The sequence below is a fragment of the Gymnodraco acuticeps genome, unplaced genomic scaffold, assembly GCF_902827175.1.
Source record: "Gymnodraco acuticeps unplaced genomic scaffold, fGymAcu1.1, whole genome shotgun sequence".
Lineage (NCBI taxonomy): Eukaryota > Metazoa > Chordata > Actinopteri > Perciformes > Bathydraconidae > Gymnodraco > Gymnodraco acuticeps.
In genome coordinates this window covers 46,220-69,387 of record NW_022991530.1, presented here as the reverse complement: position 1 = coordinate 69,387, position 23,168 = coordinate 46,220, and the positions used below count along the sequence as shown (strand labels likewise).

Here is a 23,168-nt window from a genome sequence, read left to right as displayed (position 1 = left end):
CACACACATTCTCACACACACACACACACACACACACACACACACACACACACACACACACACACACACACACACACACACACACACACACACACACACACACACACACACACACACACACACACACACCACACACACACACACACACACACACAGCGTCAAACAGTTGTTGAGTCCTTGTTGTTTTCAGGTCGGATTTGAAAGGCTTCTTCAGTTGTTGGTTCTCCGCGACATCCGTCTTTTTCCTGGGAGTAAAAACACACAAATCATATTAAATTAAAAACAAAATAATAATTAATTGTTACATTTTGAATTAAGGATTTAAATGTTATAAAGTGAATCACTCATTCGGGTTGTATTACATTCAGATCATCTTTCTCACAATTATTGGACGAAAATCAATCATATACATGTAATCCCTCTTTAAATGTAATTTTTAAAATAGTTAAATTAATAAAATGACAACGATTATAAACATGTATTGCCAGCCGTTCAAAGTAACCTATTATATTTACAAAAAATGTACTTATATAGTATCAGTGGCGAGCCGTGACTTTTATACCTAGGCCCTAGGACCCCTCTGACCCCCCCCCCCCCCCCTTCCCTCGAGTTATTACGTCACAGCCATAGGTCACAGCGTATACTTCAGCGGAATATCAAAACAACGACCCGGGGTGCAAAACGCATAAATGAAAGCGACCCTCTACCACACAAAACAACACCTGTAGATAACCCTATTTGTGTTCTTTGAAATTGAAAAGGATATTGCATTGTGTTTGTTACTTTCGTTGCAGTTGTATGTCTTAAGTGTAATTTGGCATGCTTTTATTTTGAAGGCGAGTTAACGCTGTTGACAGGAAGTTGTTGTTGCTATGGAAACAAGAAAAGATTCACAGCGGGCGGATCTTGTCATAAAGTCCGCGATAATAACACCCACCCATTTAGATGGAAGATATGATTGGTCAATTGTACTGTCATTTGACATTACTCTCTCGTTCAGTTACTATAGCGGGCCCTCTGTGAATTCATAGCTGGACGGCCAATCAGCTCCTCTCTTCACACTCGCAGAGACGAGCTTATTTCATTTAACCCTTCACATTCCAACAGAAACTGAATAGGCAGATTCGAAGGATTTATTTATTTGGAAATGTTATTTTAAATACAATTAAATCAAGTTATTTTGGTAAAACTAATGAAAAATATAACTAAAACAATATATAAAAATATATATATTTTTTTTTAATGTTTTTAAATATTATTTTTGTAGAATATCTTAGGCCCTCACAGAGGACCTAGAGGGCCCTGACGGCTCGCCACTGTATAGTATAATGAGGTATTTTTATTTTCTGTAACTTCTGCTCTACCTTTAGAGACAGAAATAATCACTTTTTTTACACATTAAACATGGTCAGTTAAAATGACCTACTGCTATAACTCTGACAACGCAACACAAACTAGTTGTTATTAGTCGCTCTCTAAGCTAGTGCATCATCGTCTAAAAGCATAACAATGTTTAATAAAAGATGTATCACTTGTTAGGAAACTCAATGTCGTCGATGGTCTCGGGGAGAGGAACTCCTTTAGTTTCAGGAAGCAGCAACACCAATCCTCCAGCTATGAAGGCAACCACTCCTGTTGGATAGAAAACACTGAATCTGTTACACATTAAAACAAATATATCTACAAGCTATTTTCAGGAATATCTGGTGGTTTTATCTCAATGTGTCGCACTGCAACAGGAAAGAGGGTCAAACAGACTTTTTAAGATGCTAACGATTTGCCAACTAATAAGCCAACTGCAATAATTTCGGAGCTAATGAGATGTATTTATAAAGGTTCTTGTTTAAATGAAGATTTACAAATTGGGTGCATTGATAGCAGCAGGGAATGCACAAGATTGACATTTAAATGACACTTGCTTCACACTAATTATTGAAAACACATCCCCCAAATTAGGAATGTTAAGCAAAGAAACCAAATAATTAACTTAGCGAACATAGAATCAGGCTTGGGTGTATTTCATCTGCTCGATTGTTATGCTCCTATAATCTCACTAAATGCCATGTTTAGTTCACGATGAAGCAGAACCAAGCTAAAAAGAGCTGAAAGTATATTTCACCTCTTAAGTAAGGCTTCTCGGATCCATAACACCTTAAAGAGCCTGTGACAGCATCCCAACAACTATTGTGCAATGAAATATTGGGCTACTAGTAATCTCGAACCGTCAGTTTAAAAAAGAAAAAGCGATACCGTTCCGTTAAATATCAATAATTTCGAACATCGCTGGGAAATTCCTTCGACTCATTTTGAAGTTTTGGGGGAAGCCGGAAGTGACGTCAATGCGGGAACGCTTCACTGTGCGGCGAGAGAGCCAAACACGGACAAAGTGTGTTGTCATGCGTAGAAATGGTGAATTACTGAGTTTAGGCACGTTAATAACGTTTTAATGAAGTTGACTACAGTATATTCATATTGTCAGTGCTTTCATGTCAATTCGGCGAACATAAACATAAATGATCGTGGTGAAGATGATGATTACATTAGGATTACAAATCGGTAGTGAGAGCTACTGAATTTCCTCCCGTAGGATGTGATATAAAAACAAATCGATTATTTTTGTAGTTGTAAACTCAAGTGGATGAAACTACATTTATTAGTGCTTTCATGTCAATTCGGCGAACATATAATACATTAAATGATCGTGAGAATGATGATTAAAAATAGTTTGTTTGAGCCAGTCTGCATTACCTGATGAGAAAACAAACCGATGCTTTTTGTAGTTGTAGTACACCAACATGGATTAAACGTGTGGTTTTTTCACCACAATGTTGGGGAAATTAATGGATAAAATGCACGGATTATTATTATTATTATTCCCACTCCGATCGGGACACTAGGTCCACCCGTTTCCCCCGCAGCGAGGCTCCCCCGTTGACAGTTTACCTGGGCTGGGTGCAGTGGCGGACTGGCCATCGGGACGAATCCCGATGGGCCGGTACCGAAGTGGGCCGGTCGGATAAATCACTAGCACATCCCCCATAGGCGGCGCGTGAGGCTCAGGTTTGGGAAGGCTAAATAACTTTTTTTACCTGACGCTGCCCGCCTCCGGCGTCTATAGATAAGAGATCAACTCAGTGTGCAGAGTTTAAATCTCTCAAGTCATATTACAGGATAAAGGAAATACAGTTTAAACTGCCGTATGCAGAGAAGACGCCGACGTGTCGCACTTATCATTCATATTACATCATCAATCAGATCATCGATCATATAATATCATAATATATCATATCTTTCCTTATCTGAGTCAGCTTCTCGAGCCGTATCTGGCCGTGCAACACTTACAGTGTCACATACTGTATGCAGAAGAGAAGTATTATTTTAAGCAACACATTATGTTGACGAAACACTCGAGTCAAATGTAATTAAAGTCAGATCCACTCGTGTCTTAGACGTGAACGCGCTCTCAGCTGGAGAGAGAAACCCTGGCTTGATTTACCGAGTTGATAACCAGCGTCGTAGGACCGCTTAGCGAGATCTCGTTTGTTAGTTTGTTGTTGTTAGTTTGTGTGTTACTCAAACATATCCAGGGTCTGTTGAACTGGCTTCGTAGTACAGGGCACAGGTGGCTAGCAGCGCTAATGTCAAAGACACAGACATTGCATTATATTTGTATTTTACCAGGATGCAGTGACACAAATATTTACATATTTACATTTACTATCTACAGCACCCGCCGCCCCTGACATCCCCCACTCCCCCCGTTGACAATTTACTAGCGGTACCGAAGTGGGCCGGTCGAGAGTCCCGGGATGATTTTTAGTCCCAGTCCACCACTGGCTACATGACCGTATGATCGCCCATATTGACGCACCTAATTCCTAAACTTCAAACAGATACAACATAAAGCGATCCTTCAGCCTCATATGAGCTCTCAGACACGTTCAACATTAAACTGTCATCGCTGTCTGAGCTTGCTGCTGTGTGCGCCATCGTGCGTTTACATGCAGATGCTGGGATCCTGAACGGTGCAGCTGGAGCGCTGTGCCCGCAATGACGTCACACATAATCTGGCGGGACTTGAAGAATCCCCGAGAAGATCCAGAAAATGGTCAACATTGAAGGGCAGATTAATGGTTATCAAAGTACAAATATCCAAAATCAGTTCAGTAACGGTTTCAAGGGGACAATATTTACTCAAATTGATGGGTTTGGATGATGGGGGAAACTCGTGTCGCAGGCTCTTTAAGTCTATCTCCTAAAGCCTTGACTGCATGCACAAATTGTCTATTTATGTTGTTCTGTTTCTTCTCACAATAGTGTGATCAGCCCAAATCACTGACATCTGATAGTTGAAAGATAACGATATCTCAGCGATAAATCAGATGAGTTTCTCTCCACCCCAAATAAATCTTTTCTCTTTGTTCTCTGAATGACCTCATGTTTGTAAGAAGTGGTATTAATCCATCTCATGTAAATACACTGAACAAAAATATAAACGCAACACTTTTGTTTTTGCTCCCATTTTTTATGAGATGAACTCAAAGATCTAAAACATTTTCTATCAACACAAAATAACCATTTCTCTCAAATATTGTTCACAAATCTGAAATAATCTGATAGTGAGCACTTCTCCTTTGCCGAGATAATCCATCCCACCTCACAGGTGTGGCATATCAAGATGCTGATTAGACAGCATGATTATTGCACAGGTGTGCCTTAGGCTGGCCACAATAAAAGGCCACTCTGAAACGTGCATTTTTGCTTTATTGGGGGGGTCTGGGGGGGTCCGAAAACCAGTCAGTATCTGGTGTGAGGGGTAGGGTTAGGGTTAGGGTAATGTTGTGAATCGAGTGGCCTGTGTTCGTCGTCCATTACATACGACTGCCCATACCCTAACCCCACCACCACCATGGGCCACTCGATTCACAACATTACCCTAACCCTACCCCTAACCCTCACACCAGATACTGCCTGGTTTTCGGACCCCCCCAGACCCCCCCAATAAAGCAAAACTGCACGTTTCAGAGTGGCCTTTTATTGTGGCCAGCCTAAGGCACACCTGTGCAATAATCATGCTGTCTAATCAGCATCTTGATATGCCACACCTGTGAGGTGGGATGGATTATCTCGGCAAAGGAGAAGTGCTCACTATCACAGATTCTTTCAGATTTGTGAACAATATTTGAGAGAAATGGTTATTTTGTGTTTATAGAAAATGTTTTAGATCTTTGAGTTCATCTCATGAAAAATGGGAGCAAAAACAAAAGTGTTGCGTTTATATTTTTGTTCAGTGTATGTACCTTTACCTCACATTTCTGGCGGCATCACAACCTACCAAAGAGGATGAGAGGCAGATCCAGCCAGACGGCAGCCAGCCTGTAGAGCAGGAAGGGAGCCACGATGCCTCCGACGTCACACATAGTCGAACACACCGACACGCCCAGGTTCCTGAACCCGTCACACAAACATTTAGCATGACTTTATAACTTTATAACTTTATAAAAGAACGAGCTATATGTAGAGGGGGTGAGCGTGACTTCACCTGACAAACGTTGGGTAGAGCTCAGTGTTCACAAACACCACCATCTCATAGGCCATGGTGATCCCCAGCCGACCGATGCAGGCCACCACCGTCTTGAACCAGAACATGCCTGCAAGCAAAGAGGATTTATGGAAGTTTTTTGCACGTATGCAGAAGTACTACTACCAAAATACCACATGATATATTGTTGGAAATAAATACAAACATAGCCAGGGGTTTGGGGTAGAAATATTGCGAGAAGATACTCAAAATGTCCTAGATTTTAGACAAAAGAAACGTATATATATATAGTGCTGGATTTACCAAAAGGAAAGCACAAATTCACAAGAAAAAGCTGTGGTAAGTCGACGGTAAAATGCACGTTTACAAGGAAAAAACCTGCACATACTGTGAGACTAAAGTGGTTCATCAAACATAAAAAGAACGTGTCCTTTCTGAAATTCAAATCGTATACATTTGCACCACATTGAGTCTGGTATGAGTCCACAAAGGGTGATATTGAGGTTAGTGAAGTTAGTAAAAGGTTCCTCTCACTGTCAGGGATGAAGGCGGTGATCAAACAAGCGGCTCCAGCCACGATGTTGGCGGAGGCGAAGGGGATGCGTCTGCCGATACGTTCGATGGTGAGGAGGATGAGGAAGGCAGCGGGGAACTCCACCAAGCCGGAGATCAGGAAGTCGATGTAGACGTTTCCTCCAGCGATCCCCACCCTCATGATCAGACCCTGGTACACCACAGCACTGGTGAACCTGCGGGAGACAGGGAACAAGAAAGAAATGTCTCATACGCAGGGGTGGGAAGTAGTGGAGTACAAATACTTCGTTACTGTACTTAAGTATATTTTTCTGGTATCAGTACTTTACTCCTCTACTTGTTTTTCTGCCGACTTTTAACTTTTACTTCTTACATTTTGAACACAAATACCTGTACTTTCTACTTCTTACATGTTGAACCCAAATACCTGAACTTTCTACTTCTTACATGTTGAACACAAATACCTGAACTTTCTACTTCTTACATGTTGAACACAAATACCTGAACTTTCTACTTCTTACATGTTGAACACAAATACCTGTACTTTCTACTTCTTACATGTTGAACACAAATACCTGTACTTTCTACTTCTTACATTTTGAACACAAATACCTGTACTTTCTACTTCTTACATGTTGAACTCAAATACCTGAACTTTCTACTTCTTACATGTTGAACTCAAATACCTGTACTTTCTACTTACATGTTGAACCCAAATACCTGTACTTTCTACTTCTTACATGTTGAACTCAAATACCTGAACTTTCTACTTCTTACATGTTGAACACAAATACCTGTACTTTCTACTTCTTACATGTTGAACTCAAATACCTGTACTTTCTACTTCTCTCATGTTGAACCCAAATACCTGAACTTTCTACTTCTTACATGTTGAACACAAATACCTGAACTTTCTACTTCTTACATGTTGAACACAAATACCTGAACTTTCTACTTCTTACATGTTGAACCCAAATACCTGAACTTTCTACTTCTTACATGTTGAACACAAATACCTGAACTTTCTACTTCTTACATGTTGAACACAAATACCTGAACTTTCTACTTCTTACATGTTGAACACAAATACCTGTACTTTCTACTTCTTACATGTTGAACACAAATACCTGTACTTTCTACTTCTTACATTTTGAACACAAATACCTGAACTTTCTACTTCTTACATGTTGAACACAAATACCTGTACTTTCTACTTCTTACATTTTGAACACAAATACCTGTACTTTCTACTTACATGTTGAACCCAAATACCTGTACTTTCTACTTCTTACATGTTGAACCCAAATACCTGTACTTTCTACTTCTTACATGTTGAACTCAAATACCTGTGCTTTCTACTTCTCACATGTTGAACACAAATACCTGTACTTTCTACTTCTTACATGTTGAACCCAAATACCTGTACTTTCTACTTCTTACATGTTGAACTCAAATACCTGTACTTTCTACTTCTTACATGTTGAACTCAAATACCTGTGCTTTCTACTTCTCACATGTTGAACACAAATACCTGTACTTTCTACTTCTTACATGTTGAACACAAATACCTGTACTTTCTACTTCTTACATGTTGAACTCAAATACCTGTGCTTTCTACTTCTCACATGTTGAACCCAAATACCTGTACTTTCTACTTCTTACATGTTGAACACAAATACCTGTACTTTCTACTTCTTACATGTTGAACTCAAATACCTGTACTTTCTACTTCTTACATGTTGAACTCAAATACCTGTGCTTTCTACTTCTCACATGTTGAACCCAAATACCTGTACTTTCTACTTCTTACATGTTGAACACAAATACCTGTACTTTCTACTTCTTACATGTTGAACTCAAATACCTGTGCTTTCTACTTCTCACATGTTGAACCCAAATACCTGTACTTTCTACTTCTTACATGTTGAACACAAATACCTGTACTTTCTACTTCTTACATGTTGAACTCAAATACCTGTACTTTCTACTTCTCACATGTTGAACCCAAATACCTGTACTTTCTACTTCTTACATGTTGAACTCAAATACCTGTACTTTCTACTTCTCACATGTTGAACCCAAATACCTGTACTTTCTACTTCTTACATGTTGAACTCAAATACCTGTACTTTCTACTTCTCACATGTTGAACTCAAATACCTGTACTTTCTACTTCTCACATGTTGAACCCAAATACCTGTACTTTCTACTTCTTACATGTTGAACCCAAATACCTGTACTTTCTACTTCTCACATGTTGAACTCAAATACCTGTACTTTCTACTTCTTACATGTTGAACTCAAATACCTGTACTTTCTACTTCTCACATGTTGAACCCAAATACCTGTACTTTCTACTTCTCTCATTTTCCAAACAGCTGGTTCCTTTAGTCTGAAATGTGTGTTTGGTGCGTGATCATTATTCTTTAGAGTCATTGCGTGCCTATTGATTTGAACACGATCCGTGTATCCATCATTTCCTGGTCTTCTCTAAAGAAGAGGGACCAATGGAAACGTTGTCATGTTGCCGTTGTTCAGCATGGAAACATTCATTAGCTAACAATGACATTATTGTTCTATTAATATAAAGGGAGGTCAGGTACTCTTTAAAACAGCTTATGGGTACTTTTTACTGAAGTACATTTCAAAGCCTCTTTACTTTGACTTGAGTAAAGAGTCAGTACTTCTACTTTTACCAGAGTATTTTTAAACACGAGTATCTGTACTTCTACTTGAGTAAAGGATGTGTGTACTTTTGCCATCTCTAGTCTCACCAGTTGAACATGAGGATCAAAGTGTGTTTCCTCATGTTTGGAGTCCTGATCAGGTCCATCAGAGAGGCAGAGGAGGAGTCACCCTCTTCTTCTGTCAGTTTCTATAAACCAAGACATTCAGTTGTGACATTCATTGAGGTTTGCTTTCAGGAGATCTGAGAGTAAAGAACTGATTTACCTCAAAGTGTGAGAGTTTCCTCTTGTTCTCTTTAGCTATAGCTTCAGTGATCTCCATAGCTTTGGCAGAGTTGTTCTGAGAGATGAGCCACCTCGGAGACTCTGGGATAAACCTGTGACAGAAGTGTATTTACAGGTAAACAAATCTACAGCAACTGAACAAATTCATATTTTAAATAGTGATCTGCAGGGTAGGCCAACCAGGAAGTAGCTCCAGGATAAAATCCACATATAAACACTACTTTTTGGATTATTAATCATAACTGCAATCACCTGAAGTGAAAAGCTAACATAAGGCAATACACAATTAACACTGCAGTTGCATGACTTCACTTCACCACTGCTAAAGGCTAAAGCTAAGCTAAAGGCTAAAGCTAAGCTAAAGGCGGCTAAAGTTAAACCTGTTGAGTACAAGGGGTCTAATCTAGCAACTTGTTAGCAACTGTATTTTCTACAACATATTAAAGCTTTTAAATTTACCAGGCAGGAATTTACTGACATATTTGATGTTGTAGAAGAAACTTAAAAATATAATCTTGTGTTAATCACGTACCTTATTTCAGTCAAATAACCAAAACCCAGTAAAATCGATAAACTTCGATATTAGGGAGGCAGAAATGCTAAAATGCTGACTTCTTTCTGGGTTTTAGGACTTATTCCTGCTGCTTCAAAAGTTTTAGCGGTGCTTCTCAAAGTGTGGTCCGCGGACCACTGGTGGTCCGTGAGCGCCCCCTAGTGGTCCATGATTATATTGGTAAAATTTCACATTTGAAATAAATAAATACATTTGAGTTTTCCGCACTCTCGCGGGAATATCTCCGCAATGGAGTGAGTTTAAGTTTCACTTTCGATTGCATGATATAGCTCAGCGCAACACCTTCATCACACATGTTGCCACTTGTTTGTACCATTTTCAGGCCATTTGTAATCTGTTCTAGAAAAACTGTGATTTTGGATATTTGTGGAGTTAGGTGGTCCGCGAGTGATTTTTTATTGGTTAAGTGGTCCTTGGTATGATAAAGTTTGAGAAACACTGATTTAAAGCAATGTTTCGAAGCATATTAATCTATATTTCTACCTTTTACTAAATTTTCAAGACCTCAGCACTACAGCGGTGCACACACGTGGCATCAATTAAGCCTCTGAAAGTTTAGGATTATAGTCTTTATGGTGGAGATTGGGATGTGGTTCCTCACCAGTAGAAGGAGATGAAGAGGATGTAAGGGGCGGTTATGGCGACCTGCAACCAGCGCCAGTCTGTGATGTAGAAAGCGAGCAGAGGGAGGATGATGTTCCCCACACTGAGGAACATCTGGTACAATATCCCCACCGTCCGTCTGTAGTCCACTCCAACGATCTCTGTGACTGACAGAAGAACAGGAGACACATTCAAGGTCACCTACTGTTTTTCATCAATATATTACAGGTCTCAGATATATACAAAACATGTCTCTGATTGGCTGAAACCCCAAACAGATCATTGCAGCATTACCCATAATCCCCTCTGTTTCAGCCCTGTTTCCAAAGTGCTGATTCTCTGTCTGTTACATTAGATGAAAATAAGGAGCCCCTCCCCACGCCCCTCTGAGAGAGATTTGGTTAAAAAGAACTCAATGGTGCTCTAGGAGGAGATTCAGGTGATAAGGGAGGGGGGGGGGGGCGGGGTTACCTTGGTTGCTGATTGGCTAATGGTTACACAAGACAAAACATTGTTATGACATCATAAAGTGGCCAAAATCTGATCAGCTCATTTTCAGACAGGTTTTTATAGAAATGGATCAAAAAGAGAGAGAATCTTTGTTCCTGAAACTTTCAGAGTCTCTTTCCACAGAGGGGACACATGTTGATGTAGAAGAGACATGAAGAAGAGGGGACACATGTTGATGTAGAAGAGACATGAAGAAGAGGGGACACATGTTGATGTAGAAGAGACATGAAGAAGAGGGGACACATGTTGATGTAGAAGAGACATGAAGAAGAGGGGACACATGTTGATGTAGAAGAGACATGAAGAAGAGGGGACACGTGTTGATGTAGAAGAGACATGAAGAAGAGGGGACACGTGTTGATGTAGAAGAGACATGAAGAAGAGGGGACACATGTTGATGTCGAAGAGACATGAAGAAGAGGGGACACATGTTGATGTAGAAGAGACATGGAGAAGAGGGGACACGTGTTGATGTAGAAGAGATATGAAGAAGAGGGGACACATGTTGATGTAGAAGAGACATGAAGAAGAGGGGACACGTGTTGATGTAGAAGAGACATGAAGAAGAGGGGACACATGTTGATGTAGAAGAGACATGGAGAAGAGGGGACACATGTTGATGTAGAAGAGACATAAAGAAGAGGGGACACGTGTTGATGTAGAAGAGACATGGAGAAGAGGGGACACGTGTTGATGTAGAAGAGACATGAAGAAGAGGGGACACATGTTGATGTAGAAGAGACATGGAGAAGAGGGGACACATGTTGATGTAGAAGAGACATAAAGAAGAGGGGACACATGTTGATGTAGAAGAGACATGAAGAAGAGGGGACACGTGTTGATGTAGAAGAGACATGGAGAAGAGGGGACACGTGTTGATGTAGAAGAGACATGAAGAAGAGGGGACACATGTTGATGTAGAAGAGACATGAAGAAGAGGGGACACATGTTGATGTAGAAGAGACATGAAGAAGAGGGGACACGTGTTGATGTAGAAGAGACATGGAGAAGAGGGGACACGTGTTGATGTAGAAGAGACATGAAGAAGAGGGGACACATGTTGATGTAGAAGAGACATGAAGAAGAGGGGACACATGTTGATGTAGAAGAGACATGAAGAAGAGGGGACACGTGTTGATGTAGAAGAGACATGGAGAAGAGGGGACACGTGTTGATGTAGAAGAGACATGAAGAAGAGGGGACACATGTTGATGTAGAAGAGACATGGAGAAGAGGGGACACATGTTGATGTAGAAGAGACATGAAGAAGAGGGGACACATGTTGATGTAGAAGAGACATGGAGAAGAGGGGACACATGTTGATATAGAAGAGACATGAAGAAGAGGGGACACATGTTGATGTAGTAGAGACATGAAGAAGAGGGGACACATGTTGATGTAGTAGAGACATGAAGAAGAGGGGACACATGTTGATGTAGAAGAGACATGGAGAAGAGGGGACACGTGTTGAGGAATAACTTGGATAATTTCTGAGATTAAAAAGATAACTTGAGAAAAATTAAAATAAATGTTTGAATAAAGTGATACATTTCCAAGGAATAATCAACAGTTTATGATAAAAAAAATAATAAGATTAACAATTTTAAGGAGAAAAACTCATAAAATGATGGGGTGGAATTGAATATACTCCGAGATTAAAAGTGGTACATTTGAAAGAAAAAACATGAGCTATTTACGAGAAAGAATTAGGATATTCTCTGAGATAAAGGTTGAATTAAGAAAAAAATACATCAACACTATATGAGTAAAACTACATTTTATCTAAGATTAAATTGGTATGTATCAGAATAATAAAAAAGCACAGATTTACAGTTAAAAATCTCAGACTTGTAAGCGGTAAATTAAAGAAAAAATACAAACAAATTTACATAAAAAAGGTTAATAGTCTCTAAAATCAGGCTTTAAATTGAAAGACTATCAAAGTGTGATGTTAAATGTTTGCATGGAAGGTGAAGCAAGTCAAACAAAGAGCAAAAGGAAAGATTTAAACAACCACAGAGTGAACATAGATCTATAAAAAGGGGCATTTAGAGATATCTGACCTTCACTAAATGACTACATGTGTTACTGTAAGGCTCAGGTGAGGTGTGTACTATGCGTGTGTGTTCAGTTTTTGAACAGAGTTGTCCCTACGCAGCACGTAGGTGGACATCCAGCCTCCTTTGACCCCGATGCCGAACACGGCCCTCAGCACCAGGATGGAGATGACGTTTGGAGCGAAAGCGAGAACCATTCCTGCGACAGCGTTCAGGATGTTGGACACCAGGAAACTCATCCTCCTGCCAAACCTGCAGAGAGGAAGACGAAGGGCAAGAGGTTCTTTCAAAATAAGAGTTGCTGTGAAGGTATAACCTTATAAGGTATAAGAGCCTTCTCCGTCGCTGCCCCCGCCCATCAGACTGCACTGACCTCACCACCTTCAGAAAACTCACAAAAACTCACCTCTTCAATCTGGCTTTTAATGTGTGATTGTTGTTGTATTGCTTGATTTTACACTGAACAAAAATATAAATGCAACACTTTTGTTTTTGCTCCCATTTTTCATGAGATGAACTCAAAGATCTAAAACATTTTCTATATACACAAAATAACCATTTCTCTCAAATATTGTTCACAAATTTGAAAAATCTGTGATAGTGAGCACTTCTCCTTTGCCGAGATAATCCATCCCACCTCACAGGTGTGGCATATCAAGATGCTGATTAGACAGCATGATTATTGCACAGGTGTGCCTTAGGCTGGCCATAATAAAAGGCCACTCTGAAACGTGCAGTTTTGCTTTATTGGGGGGGGTCTGGGGGGGTCCGAAAACCAGTCAGTATCTGGTGTGACCACCATTTGCCTCACGCAGTGCAACACATCTCCTTCGCATAGAGTTGATCAGGTTGTTGATTGTGGCCTGTGGAATGTTGGTCCACTCCTCTTCAATGGCTGTGCCAAGTTGCTGGATATTGGCAGGAACTGGAACACGCTGTCGTATACGCCGATCCAGAGCATCCCAAACATGCTCAATGGGTGACATGTCCGGTGAGTATGCTGGCCATGCAAGAACTGGGATGTTTTCAGCCTCCAGGAATTGTGTACAGATCCTTGCAACATGGGGCCGTGCATTATCATGCTGCAGCATGAGGTGATGGTCGTGGATGAATGGCACAACAATGGGCCTCAGGATCTCGTCACGGTATCTCTGTGCATTCACAATGCCATCAATAAAATGCACCTGTGTTCGTCGTCCATAACATACGCCTGCCCATAACATACGCCTGCCCATACCATAACCCCACCACCACCATGGGCCACTCGATTCACAACATTGACATCAGAACACCGCTCACCCACACGACGCCACACACGCTGTCTGCCATCTGCCCTGAACAGTGAAAACCGGGATTCATTCGTGAAGAGAACACCTCTCCAACGTGCCAGACGCCATCGAATGTGAGCATTTGCCCACTCAAGTCGGTTACGACGACGAACCGGAGTCAGGTCGAGACCCCGATGAGGACGACGAGCATGCAGATGAGCTTCCCTGAGACGGTTTCTGACAGTTTGTGCAGAAATTCTTTGGTTATGAAAACCGATTGTTGCAGCAGCTGTCCGAGTGGCTGGTCTCAGACGATCTTGGAGGTGAACATGCTGGATGTGGAGGTCCTGGGCTGGTGTGGTTACACGTGGTCTGCGGTTGTGAGGCCGGTTGGATGTACTGCCAAATTCTCTGAAACGCCTTTGGAGACGGCTTATGGTCGAGAAATGAACATTCAATTCACGGGCAACAGCTCTGGTGGACATTCCTGCTGTCAGCATGCCAATTGCACGCTCCCTCAAAACTTGCGACATCTGTGGCATTGTGCTGTGTGATAAAACTGAACATTTTAGAGTGGCCTTTTATTATGGCCAGCCTAAGGCACACCTGTGCAATAATCATGCTGTCTAATCAGTATCTTGATATGCCACACCTGTGAGGTGGGATGGATTATCTCGGCAAAGGAGAAGTGCTCACTATCACAGATTTTTTAAGATTTATGAACAATATTTGAGAGAAATGGTTAGTTTGTGTTTATAGAAAATGTTTTAGATCTTTGAGTTCATCTCATGAAAAATGGGAGCAAAAACAAAAGTGTTACATTTATATTTTTGTTCAGTGTAATTTGACTTCAACTATATTTATTTGTTGTTCTTTTCTTTTCACTATCTCTGTAAAGCGACTTTAAGCACCTGTAAAAGAGCTTACAAAATAAATCTATTATTATTATTATTATAACATCAGAAAACCATTCGTCACGTCTCTAATCATATTGCCACGTTCTAATAAAAGAGTCATCGTACAAAAGTCATACATTGTGTTGTTTATCAACTAGTACACAATCTAACAGTATCTACAGACAACTCAGGAACCATCATTTAAGTGTGTATGTATCGCATCAGGGATTTTCCTGTTATTCATGCTGGGTGTTTACGGTTTATTTGGTTTGTTATTTTAACTTTTCTTGATTATCATTTACCTCTTTTATAGTGATGGGAATTACAGCTCTTTGAAGGGAGCCGGATCTTATGGCTCCGTTCCTTTCCGAGAGCCATTCAATAGAGCCGTTCAAAAGAGCCGTTCTTCTGCGAAATAATGACCAGGATAATGATTGACTGTATTGCCAGAAATCTACTTTTACTCACAGAAAAAATGTATAACTTGCTACATCTCTCAGCCAGCCAAACTACTAACCAGCAGCATGCGTTATGCCATCATCTATACGGCAAATGTGCATTCAGGAAAGCAAGTTCCCGTAAACGATAAAAAGAACGGCTCTCACCAAGTACGACTCGGTTCCCTTCGTTCGTACCAAAGAGCCGTTCAAAAGAATCGGATCGTTCGCGAACATCACATCACTACTCTTTTAAGTATTTGTTTGTTTATGTGTTTGTTTATGTGACAGGGTTCTATTTGTCCGTTTGAAACATAGGCTTAGTCGGTTGAATTAAGCTCCAAAACTTTATTTGACAGCAACAAAAATATATATAGCCTACTGTTTGTTTAAGTTGTGCTGTTTCGCTTTTGTCAAACAAAATAAAAGTCACCAAACCAGGCCGTCCATCACTCATGGAATAAACACATTCTGGCTGTTGCCTTCACTGCAACAATCTCCCGAGTGACTCTTCCAGGGCCAACACCGTCCCTTTTGAACCCATAGCCCCTCCCCACAGGCTTACCGTCAACAGGTTACACAATTAACTCAAAACCACATTGTCAACATAAAGATCCGACCCAAACATAAACAGGTTAATTAACTCTTAACACAATCATTCCCCATAATTAACAAACGCAAAGGAAATAATAAATTGCATGGTTCATGACATCCTATTTAAATCACGGAGGTGATGCGCCTCCGTCTTTTCCACATTCCCTTTGCTGGGGAGACGGCGGCCGCACGACGAACGGAAGAGAGCAGGAAATGTTTGGTGTTTGTGTGTGTCGGCTGTCAGTGGCGGAGTCAGTCACTCTGTGATCCACTCCGTCACAGTTTATTTATCTGTTTTATGTTTTTCTTTTGTTTGTTTTTCAATATCAATTGTCCTTCTTTAATACAAAAAAGACGTATATATGTTAATAATGTAGTTTTTGGGAGAAGGGGTGGGATTAAATAAGTGTAAACGTCTTCCTACCCCTTTTCGGATGAGTAATTAAGTAGATAATTTGTTTATATATAATTTGGAGTCAGTAATATTTTTGTTTATCAAGTTGACACTGGTTAAGTTTGTACAGTATCATACAGTTTCATTTCATTATTATTATAATTTTTTGGTATTATTGTTTTACACGTTCGAAATAAATCAAATCAAAAGGTAACATCAGAAAACCATTCCTCACGTCTCTAATATAAGTACAAAAGTCATACATTGCTTTAAAGTTAAATAATCCTTTGGGGTTGTATGTCAACTAGTGCAAAGTCTAAACATTAACAGCTTTTTTGTCAACAGTATCTCACAAACCATAATCAAATTGTGTCTTTGTGAATACAGTATATTGAATCAGGGCTTTTCCTGTTATTCTTCATGATGTTTTTTATACAATTCTGTGTATTTTTCTATAATTTTAAACAACCTACAGTAGGGCTATTTGTTTGACCAACTCAGTGTTTGTTCTCAAGCTATTGCTTTAATGGGAAGGGGGAACATGGTTTGTCCTTCAAAATACTGCTGCTGGTTTATAAAGCATTAGGCGCTTTCACACTGGAGTACTTTTCCCGTTTAGTTCCGATAGTACCTGGGATTTTGCGTTCACACCAAAAAGAGAACTTAGTTCATGAGAACTTTTACCCCCATTTTTAGTGCTGCTAGAGATCAGGTACTTTCCTGGGGAGAAAAAAGTACCAATTTCTGATTGGCTGGGCGAATTGCAAACCACACCCCGTAAAACTCTCAAAAAATGTTTGAAGCCACCATTGTATTTGCTGGCATTAGCATTATTAGCATTAGCCCCGCGTACCAACGGAGAGAGATTAACTTATGGCAACACAAAAAAAAACATGGGAGCGGTGGAAATGAGGAGGTGTCGGCGTTCTGGCGATTTACTCGGAAGGCTTCAGTAGAAGCTGCTGGGAGTCCCAGCAGCTTCTACTGAAGCCAGTCCCCAACTCCGGGGACTTCCGGCCGGGGACTTCGGGTGGCAGTATACGCCGTGAAGTGGTTTGCGGCCTGCCAGTAAACCCAAAGCAGAAGAAGTGACGTCAGCGGCTTCATTTGCGTAATCTTCCCTCAGGGACTTATTCCGGTGTGAACGCGATCTGTACTTAGTTCCATGGGGGTACTAAGTGCTGGGAACTAAGTATGGCAAAGTACTTGGTGTGAAAGCGGCTAATGAATGGTTTAGGCCCAAAATACATTTCTGATCCCTCTATGAATTATGAACCATCCAGATCTCTCAGGTCTGCTTTCTGAGTCAGAACTAAACATGGAGAAGTTCACTTATTATGCTCCAAATATCTGGAACAAACTCCCAGAAACCTGCAGGTCCGCTGCAACTCGGACTACTTTTAAATCCAAGCTGAAGACTTTTCTTTCTGAAGCTACTTTTAATGGAACTATTCACATCTTACGCTGCACTGTAACTTGTATTCATGTATTTTATACCTGCATTATTCTATATTACCTTCATTTGTGTTTATGTTATTATCTTTGCTTTTTAATGACTGTTTTTAAAGGCAAATGTATAATGTGTTTTCGCTGCACTATTTCTAAATGCTCTTATTGTCTTTCATTTTTGTAAACCTCCCATTTGCACTATGCATATCATCTTTTTTATATATATCCTTGCTTACTTGAAGTAATCGGTTATTTGTGTCATTTTTTTAAAATGATTGAGTCTTCTTGCATTTTAATGTGTGAGTTTTTTATACCTCGGGACTGTGAGAAACAGTATTTCGATCTTTCTGTGTGTCCAAACATATTTTGAGATTGACAATAAAGTTGACTTTGACTTTTGACTGACTAAAGCACTTTGTGTCGAAAAGTGCTTTGTAAATAAACATGCCTTGCCTTCTCTTTTGTAATTATAAATGAAACACAACTAAAGTTATGACTAATGAACAGTGTGGTTTACCTGTCAGCAAAGAAGCCAAAAGCAAAGCTGCCGGCGAGGAATCCCACGTTGACAAATGCCTGGTACATGTCCACATACCATGAGTCTGAACACACCAGGTCGAACTGAGAGGAAGAGAAGATGCAAGGTTTCAATTCAGAAGACGCTGAACGTATGCCATGTGTACAATCATGTATTTAATTAAGTAGAACTGCATAATTTTAATTGTTTTGTTAAAGTGATATAAATCAACCTTATTTTGAAGCAGAGATGTATCAAAAGTCTCTCCTCACCTCTGTGACAAAGGACTTCCTGCCGTCATAGTCGTACTCCCAGCCATCCTTAAAAGACAGAAACAAAACATTGCTTTTACTGCAAAAGCACTTTACACATTAGATTAAGAAATCAAGCATCTCTTTATCTCTTTAAACCCTTTACTTTGCAAAGCCTTTTCATTTCTGCTTTGACCTCCTCTGTGCAAACCACTGACATTTTACTTCTCACAAGGCCAACAAAGTGATGAATGAATGATTTTAACACATGAAAGCAATCAGGACACCTCTGCATGACTTCAGGGTCACAGGAGAGAACTCAACTTTTTAAGAAATGAAACGATATCCTTGAAACCTGCTGCTTTAGAGGAACTAAACGACTACTCTTCTGCCGGGGGTCCTGCCAACCATGTCGTTCCCTCTCCCCCTCTACCTTTGCCTCATCGGTGCTCTCAGCCCTCCCTTCCTCTGACTCGTTCCAACTACTGCCTCCAAACTCTGCTGCAGAAACTCTCCTCTCTACTCTCTTATCCTCTCTGGACTCTCTCTGTCCTCTCACATCTCGGCAGGCTCGTCAGTCCCCTCCTGCTTCCTGGCTAAATGACGCACTGCGTGCTAGTAGAACCGTCCTTCGGGCAGCAGAGCGGAAACGGTGGAAATCCAAACACCATGACGACCTCCTAACCTATCAGGCTCTCCTCTCCTCTTTCTCTGCTTCGATCTCTCAGGCAAAAGCACTTTCTTTCAAGATAAGATCCAATCTTCCTATTCCAATCCCAAAAAACTATTTTCCATCTTCTCCACCCTCTTGGACCCCCCCAAAGCCCCTTCCCCCTCCTCCCTTCTGTCAAGCGACTTTGTTACCCACTTTGAAAAAAAGGTTAATGATATTTGCTCTTCTTTTTCTGACTCACCTTTACTCACCGCTGGGTCACCAGACCCTCCTTCCACCAACACACTTACCTCCTTTTCCCCTCTCTCTCCAAGTGAGGTTCTTACCCTCATTACCTCTGCCCGTCCTACCACCTGCCCTCTGGACCCTATCCCTTCAAACCTCCTTCAGACTATCGCTCCTGATATTCTACCGTTTCTCACCCATTTCATCAACACTTCTCTAACTTCTGGTCACTTTCCAAACAGTCTCAAGGAGGCAAGAGTAAACCCTCTCCTAAAGAAACCCACTCTCAACCCGTCTGATGTTATAAACTACAGGCCTGTCTCTCTACTCCCGTTCCTGTCTAAAACACTTGAACGCGCTGTCTTTAAACAACTCTCCTGTTATCTCAATCAGAACAACCTTCCGGATCCGCACCAGTCTGGTTTCAAGGCAGGTCACTCCACAGAAACTGCCCTCCTTGCTGTCACTGAGGAACTGCACACGGCTAAAGCAGCCTCCCTCTCCTCTGTCATCATCCTTTTGGACCTGTCTGCTGCATTCGACACGGTGAATCATCAGATCCTCCTTCGCACTCTCCAAGAACTTGGAGTTTCAGGCTCTGCACTTTCCCTCATCACCTCATACCTCAAAGACTGCACCTACAGGGTTACTTGGAGAGGGTCCGAGTCCGACCCTTGTCAATTAACTACAGGGGTCCCTCAGGGCTCTGTTCTTGGTCCCCTCCTCTTCTGCTTGTACACAAACTCGCTCGGATCAGTCATTAGCCCGCATGGTTTTTTCATACCACTGCTACGCTGACGACACCCAATTAATTCTGTCCTTTCCCCGCTCAGAGACCCAGGTCGTCGCACGCATCTCTGCTTGTCTAGCTGACATCTCTCAGTGGATGTCTGCTCACCACCTCAAGCTCAACCTTGATAAGACTGAACTGCTTTTCCTTCCGGGAAAAGATTGTCCCACTCTTGACCTAACAATCAACATCGGCACCTCTGTTGTTTCCCCGTCTCAGACTGCAAGGAATCTGGGTGTGACCAAAGCCAGCACTTGAAATGTTTTTGCTCTATGAAACCTGATGTACTTATATGATTCTGTTTTCTTCAAGTTTGTATCTTGTTGGTCGAACGCACTTATTGTAAGTCGCTTTGGATAAAAGCGTCAGCTAAATGTAATGTAATGTAATGTCCTGTGCCGTTGGAGGTCCCGCCGACTGCTCTCCTGCCGGGGGTCCTGCCAACCCTATGTCCTGTGCCGTTGGAGGTCCCGCCGACTACTCCTCTGCCGGGGGTCCTGCCAACCCTATGTCCTGTGCCGTTGGAGGTCCCGTCGACTACTCTCCTGCCGGGGGTCCTGCCAACCCTATGTCCTGTGCTGTTGGAGGTCCAGCCGACACCTGTTTCGTCGGGGGTCCTGCTAACTCCATGTCCTGTCCCGTTGGGGATCTCGCCGACTGCTCTTCTGCCGGGGGTCCTGCCAACCCTGTGTCCTGTGCCTCTGGGGGTCCCGCCAACAACTCTTCTGCCAGGGGTCCTGCCAACCCTATGTCCTGTGCCGTTGGAGGTCCCGCCGACTACTCTCCTGCCGGGGGTCCTGCCAACCCTATGTCCTGTGCCGTTGGAGGTCCAGCCGACACCTGTTTCGTCGGGGGTCCTGCTAACTCCATGTCCTGTCCCGTTGGGGATCTCGCCGACTGCTCTTCTGTAGGGGGTCCTGCCAACCCCATGTCCTGTTCCGTTGGAGGCCCCGCCATCACCGGTCTCACCGGGGGTCCTGTCAACTCCTTGTCCTCTTCCGTGGGGGATATTGCCGACACCTGTCCTACCGGCTCCGGTTCCTCTCCGGTCGACACCGGGTCCTGCCCGGCCTCCGGAGCTGTCCGGTCTTCGCCCTCGGGCCCGGCCCCCTGAGAGCCGCGGTCTTCGCCCTCGAGCCCGGTCCCCTGAGTGCTGTGGTCTTTGCCCTCGGCCCCATGAGTTCGCCCGCTGTGGCTTTCGCCCCTCCATGGACTCTGCCTTGCCCCCGGGCCGTCCGCCGGAGACCCCCTCCTCAAACTCTGCCTTGCCCCCGGGCCGTCCGCCCGAGTCCCTCCTCCGGACCCCCTCCACCCACCCAAGTGGCCCAAGTGATGCTAATACCTGTACTTTCTACTTCTTACATGTTGAACCCAAATACCTGTACTTTCTACTTCTCACATGTTGAACTCAAATACCTGTACTTTCTACTTCTCACATGTTGAACTCAAATACCTGTACTTTCTACTTCTTACATTTTCCAAACAGGCTGGTTCCTTTAGTTTGAATGTGTGTGGCGTGATCATTATTATTTAGAGTCATTGCGTGCCTATTGATTTGAACACGATCCGTGTATCCATCATTTCCTGGTCTTCTCTAAAGAAGAGGGACCAATGGAAACGTTGTCATGTTGCCGTTGTTCAGCATGGAAACATTCATTAGCTAACAATGACATTATTGTTCTATTAATATAAAGGGAGGTCAGGTACTCTTTAAAATAGCTGCTAGTTATGGGTACTTTTTATTTAAGTACATTTCAAAGCCCAAACTTCTTTACTTTCAGTTGAGTAAAGAAGTTTAGTCAGTACTTCTACTTTTACCAGAGGATTTTTAAACACGAGTATCTGTACTTCTACTTGAGTAAAGGATGTGTGTACTCTCTGCTGAGGACTCACCTTGCAGGGAGTTGCTTTGCTGAGATTCAGGTACAGAGGATCACAGCTGAGAGTGGTTTTGTTCCAGTCCACCTCGTACCGCTCACAGCTGCTCTCAGATCTGTTCCCCAGACCCTCCGTCAAGCTCCATCCACAGGCTTGCCTCCTCTCCACCACTGCGGGGTCTCTGCACCAGTGATCCGGGGTGAATCCCTGGAAGACGATGCCCACGTAGACCCCTGAGAGAGGCAGAGACAGCAGACAGAGCATGGCGAAGACGCGCTTCTGACAGCGGCCGAAAGTTCCAGCCTCCTCCAAGAGGTCATCAAAGGTCGCCATAGCTGCTGTGATCCAAGTTATGATATTAAAAAATAAGCTTAATATAGACTGCACACAAAGGATCTCTGTGCAATGCCAGAAATCTGTTTAGCAGATTTAGACCTCTGCTCAAAATTAAGCTAAAGTCCAGAAAAAAGCCGGTTGGATTTAGTTAATGCAGTGGAATATGTTACCGTTTAATAGAGCTAAACAGAGAACAAGTTACGCATTAAGTGATCCTGAACCGAGCCAAAACAAATTCAGTTTGTATTCTGTGAGTGTGCCTCCAGGCTTGCACAACAGATAGAAAATGTGCCTGATTATGTCACAAGACACAGCTGTTTCTACTCTTTTTTTCTTTGGGATAATTAAGCATTCGGATAGCATTCATTTAACTCTTCAAGTTCCTGTGTGAAGTATGATGGGGAAAAAGTTAATTTGGTTACCATTTCTCTACAAACACTTTTGAAATAACAATCACATGGATGCATTTAATATGGTGCATTTAAGTAAGTAAGTAAGTAAAACTTTATTTATATAGCACCCTTCTCAACACGGATGTACAAAGTGCTTTACAGTACAGTACACAGGACACAATTCAAAGTACAACTATAAAATGTAGAATAAAAGGGATAAAAGAGCAGCAGGTAATACTTAGGATAAAACATACGACAAAACACCAATAAAAAAGA

The 23,168-nt window shown here is 42.0% G+C and overlaps 1 protein-coding gene across 1 annotated transcript; it reads right to left on the bottom strand.

The window, feature by feature from the left end:
- Nucleotides 1-35: 35 nt before the first annotated feature.
- LOC117533397 (solute carrier family 22 member 2-like) lies at nucleotides 36-22,825 on the bottom strand. The gene is given in 13 exon segments (XM_034197098.1): nucleotides 36-187; nucleotides 190-245; nucleotides 1,533-1,632; nucleotides 5,336-5,448; nucleotides 5,543-5,651; nucleotides 6,077-6,291; nucleotides 8,851-8,951; nucleotides 9,029-9,140; nucleotides 10,224-10,392; nucleotides 12,890-13,044; nucleotides 18,348-18,451; nucleotides 18,620-18,667; nucleotides 22,180-22,825. Coding segments are annotated over 13 exon segments (1,629 nt in total). The 5' UTR covers nucleotides 22,498-22,825; the 3' UTR covers nucleotides 36-158.
- Nucleotides 22,826-23,168: the final 343 nt, after the last annotated feature.